A 12,868-nucleotide genomic window follows, 5' to 3' on the forward strand; every position below is an offset into this window, starting at 1 on the left:
GTCAAGCCAATGAAGTGAACACCAAGACAGTGCTGACTGGCCAGCCAGATCCCTGCGCACCAGAGCCAGCACCGAAACCGTCCAGACAGCAACATGAAGTACGTGGGGATGGGGCGGCCCCTTCCCTTTCCGGGCCCGGTTCCGGGGCGCTCCGTGCTGCCCGAGGCACCCCCGCTGCCTCCCTGCCCGGGACCATCGCCCGGAGCCCCCCGTGCAGCTCCAGCGCTCCGGGGCAGCCCCTGCCTGGCTGGCTCCGGAGGCCTCAGGGGAGCGCCCAAGGCACCGGAGCCCGCCCCGCCCCGGCGGGGCCTCGGGACCCAGCGGCGCTTCCGGGGCTGAGCTGTGGGCGCCTGCCCCGAGCCGGCGCATCCCCGCCGGGCCCCTTCCCCCGGCCGGGCTCTCACCCAGGGCGGGCAGCGGCGCGGGGCAAGCGGCGGAGCGCGGCGGGGCTGCGGGGCGGCGCAGGCAGCGGCGGGGGCAGCCGCGGCGGGGCCTTGTCGGGAGCGCAGCGCGGCAGCCGCCATGGAGGAGCTGGACGCGGAGCCGCCGCTGATGGTGCGGGCCGGGGGGCGCGGGGCGGTGCGGGGCCGTGCGGGCGGCTCTGACGTGCCGCTGTCCCCTCGCAGGTGGTGCCGGGCGCGGACCCGTCCGCCAGGCAGCTCTGCTTCGCCTGGGGCCCCGCGGAGGTGCTGGTGTGCGAGACACGCTTCGACCGCACAGGTGGGTCCCGGCCGGGGCGGGCTGGATCGGGCCCCTGTGCCCCGGCGCTGAGCGCGTGTGTTGCAGGTAGCGCGGATGGAGGAGCGAGCGCGTCCCGCGTCTTCGTGGTCCGCAAGGATGAGGACATCTACATCCACACCCTGCGGAAACTCTTCAATGAGTCGCACGGGATCTTCATCGGGCTGCAGCGGAGCGAGGAGGAGCTGGCGGGGAAGGCGAGGAAAGCGCAGTGAGTGGATGGGGAGAGGGAGGGAGGGAGGGAAACACCCGCTTTCCCTGCGCCTTCTCCAGCCGGGAAAAGTGCCTGGGACTTAGAAATGCCTCTGGTGAGGGGGATGCAATTGACCAGTCTGCTCCGAGCTGCTGTATTCAGCTGCAGTGCAGAAACAATGAGTGTTACGGGGTAAAAAACCCCAAAGTAACAAACCAAGTAACTGTGCTGCGTTCCCAGCATACAGCAACCACTGCACGCAGCCTCACTGATCCCCACTGATTCACTCTAGTACTGGGAGCGTCTGCCGCTGCAGAGGAACTTGCAAAGCTTTAGTTGTCAACAGGCACGAGGCTAAAACTCAAACAGCACTTTCTAACTGAAGCCTTTCTGTGTTTGGCAGTTTGGTTCAAGTGAGTAAAAACTACCGCTCGGTGATCAGAGCCTGCATGGAGGACATGCACCAGGCGGCTGGTAAGTTTGTTCTCTTACAGCAATAAAAGGAAATGCTACCTGGGATTATAAAGTAGCATTTCAATTGTGAGTTGTCACAACTACTGTAAAATGAAATCTCCATCCAGATTTCCAACTTTGTAAATCTGGTCAGAGATTTATATTTTTGTACCACATTTGAACAGATTTTCTGGGGATTTGCAGCCTTTTCATAGTCATATGGGAAACAGAGTCCAAATTAACAGCTGGCTCCCTTGAAAAAGTGGGAGATTTTACTCTTCCATCTATTCCCCATTGCCATACCCAGATTTGCACAGGATTTATAAAGCAAAGTTTTCTATAAAACTTAGTACTCAGGTCTGTGCTTGGTGAGTGATCACATATTGTTGTCTTCATTTGTGAGCCCAGAAAGGGCTGTGAAAGGTAAATCTCTCACACTTTGACTTTCTTTGTTCCTCCCTCAGTTTCAGCCCGGGACCCTGCCCTGCAAAACCAGTACAGCACCCAGGTAATGTCGTGTAGTCACACTAGAGTATTAATCCTGGCTATTAAATCCATCAAGGAGGCCAACACTGTGGCAGATTCAATTCAGGTTTAGTATATTGGATGCAGTTTGTGACCAAGAATAAATGGGAATAGTTAGCCCCTTTATTTCTAGAACAAAAAAAAAGAGCCCAACATCTCAATTCACTTCCGTTTCTTGAGCACATATCCAGTGTTATAGGGGTGATGTTTTCTGGTCTCTTAAAGTCAGCTGTGAGCCAGTACTTAGCTCTCCGAAACTTCACCCCTCAAACATACAAGTTCCAATAGGCTTCATGGCAAGCTCCAGATGTTCACTATGAGTGTATAGGAAGAGCAGTGCTTACAGTAGCTTTGTCCTGGTAGCTGCAGTGATGTTGCTTCATTGGCCTTTCTTTGCTGTTTGTATTAAATCTTAGGAGTGCAAAAAGGCTGAAAATAACACTTCCTGTGTACCACTGTACTACTCAGTCTTGCCCACTGGTGATGGATCGTCACTGCAGTTCAGTACACAGACAGTGGCAGTAGTTTCTAAGCTGAATCTGTGTAGCCAAGTTGTGGCCTGTTGCTGCCTTTTGATAATGTATCTCTGAAATGTCAATATGACATTTCTCTTGTCTGTAAAAACTGAGCTTACCTGACTGCTACAGACAGCAGATGTCTTTGCGTGATGTTATTCCCAACAACTGGAATAATGACTGGATCTGACACATGGCCCTGCTTTTTTCATCCTACAGGTTTCCATCCTGTCTGCGATGGAGCTGATCTGGAACCTGTGTGAGATTCTGTTTGTTGAAGCAGCTGCAGGTGAGCAGTGAACTACCTGACATTAAAGACTGAAGGGCTTTTGGTTTGCATATTTATTTGTTTAAAATATATATAGCATCTATTGGGTCATATTTTAATATGTTTTAGAGATATGACACTTGTCAGTAAGCCTTTTAATACCTCTTCTGCCTCACTAAATTACCTTCTTCATATTGAGTTATATCAAGCTATTAGATTTGACTCCCTCCTTTTCCCCTTGTGTAGTGCACTACAATGTAAATTCTCTTTTTGACAGGTAGGGAAAAAGAGGGATAACAAAATTTGTTGCCAGATTATTTGACTTTGAAGCAGAAACACGTCTTTAAGCATCAAATATATTGATGTCAACTAACATTTACTCTGCTGCAACTCTAACTTTAGATGTCGTTTCTGAAATCAGTTTTACATTGGCAATTGAAAGTAGTAAATATGAAGGAAATGGGATTCTGCAAACAAATACTCTACTTGCACAGTCCCAGAAGTCAGAAGAGAGACTCACACATTGTAGATTACTTCATCTGAAGAAAAGTTAACCAGAAAGTGCCAGATTTCTTCCTTATATTCAGTTAAGAATAACGAACTGATGCTAAATTAAACAGGAACATTCTTTGTGTCCTTTGGCATTGCAAGATTTATGATCTGAATCACTTACCTTTTATTTCTTCAAGTTTCTGGTTAGGGTTTTCTCCTGGACTGTGGTGCTGTTCTGATTTGCCACATGCAATTCTGTCAGCAGCCTGGCGCTCCCACAGCCTCAGTGCTCACAGCTGAGGAGCTCTGAGCCTTTGTAATTTGACTATGGCAGGTAGAAATCCAGTCAGTAAACCTCAGGTAGTGATTGTCAAGCCACTAGGGTTAGAAGCACGTAAGATAGCAGCTTGGGAACAGACACTTGGGAACTAACAATGCAATCTTTTCTGCACAAAGCTGGCCCCCTCCTGCTTCGCCTCCTCGACTGGGTTCGACTTCATGTCTGTGATGTGGACAACATGGTCCGTGAAGTTCTGAGCAGTGAAGATCCATCGAAACACGAGCTCTTCTGGAATGTGGTGAGTACAGTCCCACCCAGCCTGTGTGCTTTACCTTCCTCTTCCCTACTCAGCACTAGATGATCTCTAAAAGCTGATTCCTAGGATGCTGCTGTCTACCACCATAGCTTTTAAGATGAAGCCATTCTGAAGATCGTCCCCATCCTCATCCTTTCATTTTCATCCTCTACGGAGGTCAAGACACTGTGTACTTGAATTAGCAGGGCCTAGAGTTTAAGCATTTAACTCCACTTAACTCACAAGTGAGCTCTGACACTCTCCTGGGTGTTTTCCAGCCCAGTGTGGTACTCACAGACAGGTTCTTTTTGCAGGTGGATGTCTTTGTGCTGCAAGGCCGAATGGATGAAGCACGGCACTTGCTCTCCAAGGAAGCCAGTGCCAATCCCACATCAATGCACATGTACAGAATCCTGGATGACTTGATGAAGAAGATGCCTGTGCCCAGTGTATGTATAAAGAGGATTGTTATCATGCTATTCCATTGGGTAAAGAGAACTGCTCTCATGTGGCTCCTGTTACAGTATAGTATGTTCACCACTAAAACATCTCAGTCTTAATCCTTTACAGTAACAATATTTGTGTTCTTGAGTTGCCCTAAAGACCCAACCATCCCGAGAAAAGTTTGATAGGTGACAAACCAACATAGGAAAATCATTTTGCAGCAGAATCCATTATCCAGGTGTCTGAAACATCCTGGTGAGAACTATTCCCTTGTACAGAATATTCTCTGAAGGCTTTTCCAGCAGTTTCCCTCTGTTGCAGTGATTTCCTTTTGGAGGAAAAACTGCAGCTGCATCACAGTAACCTCTCACAGGCTCCCCTTTGCCTTATTCAGATGGGTAAAGTAAGACATTTCAAATAAAACTGTAGGACAGTGCAAAAATGGATTTAGCTTTTTATCACAACTGATTGATTTCAGCCCTAAGCATCTGCTGTGAGTTGACTTGGTGTTTTCCTCTCTGTTCAGCTTAACAACACCCAGACACTGACCGAGATGGAGCTGAAATGGCAGCACTGGCATGAAGAATGTCAGCGGTATCTACAGGATGGAACTTTTGCTTCCAATTCCCACATGGAATCCATCTGCAAGGTGTGTTTTTGCTGGGAATGAGAGAAACCAGACAAGTATCAGATCAGGCTCTTGTGTACTTCAGGAACCGTGTGTAGACAACTTGAATATGCAGGATGATCTGTGCATTAAGTCAGGAGCTTTCAGGCCAGTCTTCTGTGTTCTTTGTTTTGCAGCAGCTTTTGCAGGACTGGGCAGATCATTTTCTTTTCGTGCCCAAGGCCATGGGGCTGATGGGGAAACTGGGCTCTGAGAAGGATCTTTGTCATTTGTTATTTCATTTTGATTAAAACTTTGCAAACTGGGAGTAATGCTTCTAAAGAGTTCCAGCGCGGCTGTGTGCAGTGCTGGATTTGGAGAATCACTCCTGTGTCTCTTTCCTGTTAGATCCTGCTGGGAGATGAGGATGCCATACTGGAGAAGAAGGAACTCATGACCACCTGGTACCACTTCCTGGTTACCCGACTCCTGTATTCCCACCCAACGGTGAAGCCGATGGAGCTGCGGTTTTATGCACAGGCATGAAATAGAATTACCTGGATATTCTCCTCTGTTTCACACACACACATGGGTTACTGACTTACAGAAACCTTTGGGAGGGTTGATACCCTACAGCTGCGTACCTGTCAAGTGTTCCCTAGAATCTGAAGTGGGTCAGGAGACTGATACAGTGGGCAAATAATTGTTGAAGACCCACTCTCTTCAGTGGCTGCTGTCACCAGTCTTCTTCCTGCAAATTGCTTTTCCAGTTTCCTTATGTTAAAATGAGGGGAAAAAAAACCTTGTTTTTGTTAATGTGTTCAGTCTCTGTGACCTGTTATTTCCCATAAAATAACCAAAACAAGGCTATTACATCGAACCAAATGTCTTCTTTTACCATCTCACAAATTCAGCATTTATCATGTCTTGTAATCTCATTCCACAGTCTAGCATGGACCTGTTCCTGGGAGGAGAATGCAGCCCTGAGCCTCTAGACACGATTTTAATGGCAGCCTTTGAATTTGAGATTCATCAAGTGATCAAGGAATGCAGGTGGAGTTCTAAGGTTTTTGATTCTCTGGTTCTAAGGTATTCCTACTGTGTGCATTTACTGCAGTAGGATTTGTGGTAGAGGATATGGGTACAGCCACCTCATCCTCCTTTCCAAGGATTTAGCAAAAGTACATGAAGCAGGCAGCAATTACAAGTATTCCATTAGGTCTGGGACATTGCAACCAGACATCATGCTGGAATACAGCCTCTGTATTGGGATGAAATGCCTGTGGAAAACGTGACACATTCCTTGGCAGCCGTAGGCTTAGTTTTATCTTTCTTTTCCTTGTTTCAAATACAGCATTGCCCTGAGCAACTGGTGGTTTGTGGCTCATCTGACTGACCTGCTGGACCACTGTAAGCTCCTGCAGTCTCACAACCTGTAGTAAGTATTTCTTTGCGTTGATTATTCAGACACCCAGCAGTAGAGATGACTGGACTGAAGCAGCATGTGGATGCTGGTTGAAAAGAAGCATCTTGGGCCTGTACAGAAGACGGAGAGTAAAGGTGCTGCATGTCATCCATGGCAGGGGGCTGGAACTAGAGGATCTTAAGGTTTCTTCCAATTCTTAACTATTCTGTGTGCCTCTGAAGTTACAGGCAGCCCAGATGCTCTGAGAAGCAGTTGCTGCCCTGATGAATTTGATGTGCTGTTCAGCAGTGCCTCAGTACAGTGTTAGCATTCTCAAATACCATTTTATCTGAAATACAACCAAGGGCCCAAATATTTGTTGATTATTTAGAATGGTGAGAAACGAACCTAAAAAGAATTCCAGTATTGCATCCTGGGTGAATTGAAGTTTGAGCAGTTGGATTTTGCTGCCTGAATTCCCTTGAGGTTTCAGTTTCTTAAAGCACTTTTCTTTCAGTTCTATGTGCTCAGTGCTGTAGCTATGTGGCAGGTCTCCCCAAGGAGAAAGCTGACCTGCAGCTTAGGCCCAAGGAACGAAGATTAAAATGGCCCATGAGAAAACATGATATTTAAATTGAAATGCTTGTGAAATCAAGTCAGCAGTTATTTTCCAATGAGGTGCAAATAATGACTCCTGTTTCTTTCCTCTCTCCTCCCCAGTTTTGGTTCAAACATGCGTGAATTCCTCCTGCTGGAGTATGCCTCAGGACTCTTCTCCCACCACAGGTACCAGTCTCTTGTTTTTGCTCAGGCAGTAGACTAACACAGAGGCAGGCAACACAAATAACTCCATATTAATGAAACAAAAAGGCAAAACTTACAGAGCCACTGTTTGGATCCCAGCAGAGGTGTCCTTAAGGGATCATGCAACATGAGCATGTTTTCTCTCCTGACTGGAAGACAAAAGGTATTTGTTAGAACCTGTGGAGCATGCTGACCTGGGCAGAATCCTCCTGTCCTGGGGCTTTCCTGGTACAGGACAACTTGTACCAAAGCATCTGGGAGCTTGCAGGTGTTCCACAGTTGTATTTGGTAGAAAGTAGAACCCATTTTAGGTCTGAATACTGACTGACTTACTGTTATTAATGCAGATCCAGATTCTCCTTGTGGCTTTACTGTTGTGCTCATTTAAGGTGTACATGATCAGAGTACCTGATGGTGGGTTTTGTCCCCTCTCTCAGCCTATGGCAGCTGGGGGTCGATTACTTTGACTACTGCCCTGAGTATGGCAGAGTGTATTTGGAGCTTCACATTGAACGGATACCCCTCAACACGGAACAGAAGGCTCTCAAAGTGCTGAGGATCTGCGAGCAGAGGCAGATGCAGGAGCAAGGTGATTGATTTGTAAATCTCACTGTTTTGTAGTGATAAGTGAAGTCTCTGGAACTAATTCTTTCCTTGCTCTCCTGTGTTTCCTCCTCAGTCCGTAGCATCTGTAAGATCATGGCCATGAAGGCGCTGCGGAATAACCGCTTGGGCTCTGCACTGTCCTGGAGCATCAGAGCTAAAGATGCAGCTTTTGCTACACTCATCTCAGACCGGTGAGTGTGAGCAGCAGCTCCCAGAGGAATGCTGACAGAGCAGGGTGGTGGGGAGAGGGCTGTCAGCCACTGCAGTGGAGCAGAGCAGGTGCTGCTGCAGGCAGATGGACACTGGCTTTCACTCAGAGCAAGTGCCTGCTTCTGGACCAGCAAATGACATCCCCGAGTACTCTCATCTGCACTACCCTGCCTGGTTCTTTTCTACACTGTTTTACTTCATGCAGTCTAGAGATGAAACAGGTTGGCTTTATCCAACAGGGCAAGCCTCTTAGACCTTGCTTCGGTAAACATCTTTTTGGGCAATATCTCTTACCTCATGAACTGCCCTTCCCCTTGCTTTGATAGGGCTGTTTGATGAACTGTGCAGTGCACCAGGGAACTGGTTTGGGTGGAGGGTAAGCCCCTTCTGGGCTTTATATTCTTATAAAGCAGGTTATTCTTAACCAGTCCAGTTCACCAGGAAACCTCCACACAAGTCAATGGGAGTCACCTGAGCCACCATTTCTGCAAAGAATCTCAACCCCCAGGGAGTGAAGTTCTGTCGTGTCCCTGGTGTTGCTCAAGCTCGTCACAACATCTGACCTTGGAGGGGGGGAATGTTATAAACCTGAAGAGGACGCTGATAAGGCCTGGGCAAAAGCTCTGGCAAATCTTAAGCTTTTCATGCCCTCACAATCCATGTCATGTATTTTTTTGCTAATGGAAATGGGCAGCATGGTTTGAGTCCGGTACTGAAATTACACCTTGGATGGGTGGCCGGGCAACCCTGTCCTCAGCAGTGAGAACAGGGAGTAAGAGACTGCTGGGCTGGGGGTTTAGTTTGGGGTTGTTTCAATTGCTCTGTTCCTTTCAACAGAAGGTGAAAGGAAACCATCCCAGGAAGCAGCTCTGCAAAAAGCAACATCATGAAGGCTGCAGCAGAACAGATGAGAAGCTTTTAGAATTGTTTTGTTCCTGCTGCTTATCAGCATTTTCACACAGCAGAAAACCAGGGCTTTTTGTTATGATCTGGGAAGAGTTATTTATGCACCCGCCAGCCTCAGCTTCCTGTGCTCCCTCCTTCACTCACTCCTTTCAAAGAGCACATCTCAACTCCCATAAAACCCAGAATAAATTGAGTGGCCAATTTATTCACTGGCCACTTCCAGGAAATGTTTTGATGCCTTTTGAAACCCTCACAAGGGGCTGATTGAGGTGGAGCTCAGTACAGTGAAGTGTTCTGGGAAGGGATTAGGAGATAGAAAGCTAACGTGGATGATGTTCCTCCCTCTAAGCTTTTGTTGTGTTTTATACTCTCCCCAGCTTCCTTAAGGATTACTGTGAAAGGGGGAGCTTCTCTGACCTGGACCTCATTGATAACCTGGGACCATCCATGCTGCTCAGTGACCGACTGACGTTTCTTGGTGAGACATGCACAGTTTTCATTCCGGGCTGTTACTTAGAACACAGGTAACTCCACAGGGTCACTTGGATTTGGCTCTTCCTCCATCTGGCTACATCCTGGTTTAGTGATGAGGGGAAAGCAAATGGCTGAAGGTGATGGGGATGCAGCATGATCACTACCAGGAGACTGCTCTTTCAGCTGTGCTCACAGCAGCATCTGTCCTGCACTGCTTTGAGCAGGACAGTCTGTTTCAAGCCAGTATCACTACCTAGAGAGCCTCTGAAGCACCAACAGATGTGGTCTGGAAGACCTGAAGCGGCTTCCATGGCAGAGAAACAAGTGGTTCAAGTGATCTTGACAACGTGATGATGTTACTGACTTCAGAAGGTTGTCCAGACTCTCAAACTCTCTTGGTTCCATGTGCCAAGGCGAAGCTCATTCAAACTTAAGCTCTCTTCCACCCTTTTGCTGTGGCAGTTGTGCCCAGTAACAGCGGTTTCGGGCTGTGGTGACCTGGCTGCAGCTGCTCTGGGGCCTCTGATTGATGGGGTGAGACAGGAAATGGAGCCAAAAGGCACCTTTCTCTGGAGCTGCCCATTAGGGAGCACAATCACTGGGGCTAAAACCTAACCAGTTTGCAATAGCTGTTGGCAGCTGGGCTGACTCCTGGCTGACACCAGCACTGCAGTGAGGGTGATCCTGAATTTGATCGGTTCCTGTTTGCTCCAAGATTGCAAAACTGGAACTGTATTTCCCTCCTTTAAACCTGATCCTAAATTAAGCCTAGAAGCTGACTGTGACTTGGCAAATGGGTCACATCCCTGTGTGCCCAGTGTCACCAGCCCCAAAGATTCACAGCTTAATCGTGAAGCTGTGCTTAGAAACTGTGGTTGAGAGAAATCCCCTTTGTGCTGTTGATAAAACATCCTGAAAGGCCTGAAAATATTCCTGCTGGGAGTTTTAGGAGCATCAAGTGTTCTTTTGCTGGACAGCTTTCACATGTCTCGAGCTTGAGCTTGAAGCAGTAGTTGAAGGGGATCTGAGTGGGAATCACTGCTGCAGTGTGTGGGTACAAACAAAGCCACAGAATAAACCTCACTTTCATCCTCAGGCAGTTCTCACCTACTGATCTAACTGATCTTAGTTAGTACTGATCTAACTGATCTTAGTTAGTACTGATCTAACTGATCTTAGTTAGTACTGATCTAACTGATCTTAGTTAGTACTGATCTGACTGATCTTAGTACTGATCTAACTGATCTCAGTACTGATCTAACTGATCTTAGTTAGTACTGATCTGATCTTAGTACTGATCTGACTGATCTTAGTAAGTACTGATCTAACTGATCTTAGTAAGTACTGATCTAACTGATTTTAGTTAGTACTGATCTAACTGATTTTAGTAAGTACTGATCTAACTGATCTTAGTAAGTACTGATCTAACTGATCTTAGTAAGTACTGATCTAACTGATCTTAGTAAGTACTGATCTAACTGATTTTAGTTAGTACTGATCTAACTGATCTTAGTAAGTACTGATCTAACTGATCTTAGTACTGATCTAACTGATCTTAGTACTGATCTAACCGATCTTAGTACTGATCTAACCGATCTTAGTACTGATCTAACTGATCTTAGTAAGTACTGATCTAACTGATCTTAGTACTGATCTAACTGATCTTAGTACTGATCTAACTGATTCTTAGCAAAACCAGAACTCTCCACATTAACAAAGATCTCAGTTTCATTGATCCACTTGGGAAGACAGTGCAGGCGTTCAGACCTCCCCATTTCTATGGTGGCAAAGGGAACAGTTACCCCCTGCCTCTCCCCTCCTGTTCCTGGTTTCTTCAGATGATACCAGTGTCTCTGAGCCACTCATGCTGTTGCCCAGTGAACACCCAGCACCAGACAGCACCAGTGAGTGACCAGCCTGGCTCAGTCAGTGAATCCTACCAGCACAGTCACAGGCTTTTGGCTGCCTTTTCACCCAGCCCCTGTTTTAACAGCATTCCCCTTCCCCCTGACCCGGCTGCTTTGGAGTCTCAGCTGGGGGTGGTTCCACCTCCGGGTCTGACAGACACTGACTCCTTTTCCCCCTCCCCAACACCCGTGTGCAGGCAAGTACCGGGAATTCCACCGGCTCTACGGGGAGAAGCGGTTCTCGGAGGCTGCCAGGCTGCTCTTGATGCTGATGACAGCTCACATCGCTCCCTGCTCCTTCTGGATGACCCTGCTGACAGATGCCCTTCCCCTGCTGGAGCAGAAAGAGGTGAGCAGCTGGTCACACACAGCAAACCCCACCCCATGGCTCTTTCCTTCCTTCCTGACGGGGGATCTCAAAGTGGTGACCCCCTTTCTCCCCACACCCCAGCCTGGAGGTGCATCTCCAGTGTAAAAGAGCTCTTCCAGGACTGCAGATCACCCAAGGGTGCCATCAGTGGGAGCACACAGGAGCCAGGACAGAACAAGCCACTCTTAACCTGATTCCCTGCCTTTAGAAAGCAGCAGTGGGATCCGTTGGAGTACACAGCACATGCAGCTCCTCTCGGTACTTGGCTTGAAGGTTGTTCTGGTGCTCCCTTCTTCTACACCCTTCTTCTGTACTTCATTATCAAGAAAATGACAGCTGAGCAATTGCAGACCCATGGCTGGGTAGAGCCCAGAGTACCCGCTCTGACCTCAGAGCTGACCCTGCTTTGTGCAGGAGGTGGCACTAGAGACCTCCCAGAGTCACTTCCAGCCTGAATTATCCTGGTTTAAAGGGTCAGGATGGATCCGAGGGAGTGTGGGAGCGTTCTCTTGCTCTCAGCTGAGTTCTCGTTGCGTGATGTCCCCAAACTCCATCCCTTTCAGTAAATGCTTCCCTTCCCACAGGTCATATTTTCAGCAGAGCAGACGTACGAGTTGATGCGGTGCCTGGAAGACCTGACAGCAGGGAAGTCGGACAAGCAGAAATTCCAGGTACCTCCTGCTCTGAGGACAGCTGGATCATGGTTTGATGGGGAGGGCCAGGGTCACACAGCATTTACGTTCCTGTGCGAGGGCAGAAGGGGGAGAGCCCGAGTTAAGGCCAGTCAAATGGGATTTCCATAGACACAAACCCAGTGCTGGAGCACTTCTGCTCCTCCCTGTTCTGCTGGAGCTGGATTGGACTGGGATGCTTTTCCAAGGTAAGTAAGTGCACGTGACATGGGCAATGCAAAGTGGAGATGCTGCTACCAAACAGCTCGAGCTGTGGAAGGTTCCAGGTGCAGCACAGGAAGCATTTGCTGCTCATGCAGCTGCCAGGAAAAGGCTTTGTAGTGCTGCCTGTGTGATCTAGAAAGTAGGAAATGCAGCTCTGCCTCTTCTGGGGGGTTCCCTTTAACAGGTAGATACTTGCGCTCACTCTCTGAATGTCCAAGACCCATGGAGAGCCCGTCCCCAGCTCACTGCTGTCTGCAGCAGCCTAACCCCAGCTCTGCTCACTTCCAGGAGGACAGCGTTGAGACGATGAAAGTGGAAATGCTGAGACTTGCTCTTGCACGGAACCTTGCACGAGTCATCGTCAAGGAAGGCACGCTGGAAGCATCCTGAAGTCAGTGCGATTTTGTTCTTCCGCTGTGGTTCACTGTACATAAACCCAAGTGCTTTTCTAAGAATAAATGCCTTGTTTTGCATATTGCT

At 48.2% G+C, this 12,868-nt stretch overlaps 1 protein-coding gene across 4 annotated transcripts; it reads left to right on the top strand.

The window, feature by feature from the left end:
- The first annotated feature begins 383 nt into the window (after positions 1-383).
- Positions 384-12,861, top strand: NUP85 (nucleoporin 85). 4 transcript variants are annotated; one of them, XM_062639864.1, is made up of 20 exons: positions 391-555; positions 627-720; positions 787-949; positions 1,335-1,405; positions 1,849-1,892; positions 2,644-2,713; positions 3,641-3,762; positions 4,074-4,208; positions 4,730-4,852; positions 5,219-5,350; positions 5,757-5,863; positions 6,165-6,248; positions 6,936-7,001; positions 7,457-7,608; positions 7,699-7,816; positions 9,119-9,219; positions 11,054-11,119; positions 11,320-11,471; positions 12,077-12,163; positions 12,677-12,861. In XM_062639864.1, exons 1-20 carry the CDS (start codon positions 523-525, stop codon positions 12,776-12,778), a joined length of 2,022 nt encoding a protein of 673 aa, XP_062495848.1. In that variant the 5' UTR covers positions 391-522; the 3' UTR covers positions 12,779-12,861. The 4 variants fall into 4 exon arrangements, with proteins under 4 accessions (XP_062495846.1, XP_062495848.1, XP_062495849.1 ...); XM_062639862.1 differs by having other exon boundaries at positions 384-555; positions 627-949; XM_062639865.1 differs by lacking the exon at positions 11,054-11,119 and having other exon boundaries at positions 406-555.
- The last annotated feature ends 7 nt before the right edge of the window (positions 12,862-12,868 follow it).

The sequence above is a fragment of the Pezoporus occidentalis genome, unplaced genomic scaffold (genome assembly GCF_034315485.1).
Source record: "Pezoporus occidentalis ecotype Australia unplaced genomic scaffold, CSIRO_AGI_Poc_V1 ctg62, whole genome shotgun sequence".
Classification (NCBI taxonomy): domain Eukaryota; kingdom Metazoa; phylum Chordata; class Aves; order Psittaciformes; family Psittacidae; genus Pezoporus; species Pezoporus occidentalis.

Bases quoted from the DNA above. Each gene is read 5' to 3' on its own strand.
- NUP85 (XM_062639862.1), top strand. From the start codon at position 523: ATGGAGGAGCTGGACGCGGAGCCGCCGCTGATG. The intron at 950-1,334 runs GTGAGTGGATGG...TGTGTTTGGCAG, and splicing joins GGGAAGGCGAGGAAAGCGCA to TTTGGTTCAAGTGAGTAAAA. The intron at 9,220-11,053 runs GTGAGACATGCA...TGGTTTCTTCAG, and splicing joins TGACCGACTGACGTTTCTTG to ATGATACCAGTGTCTCTGAG.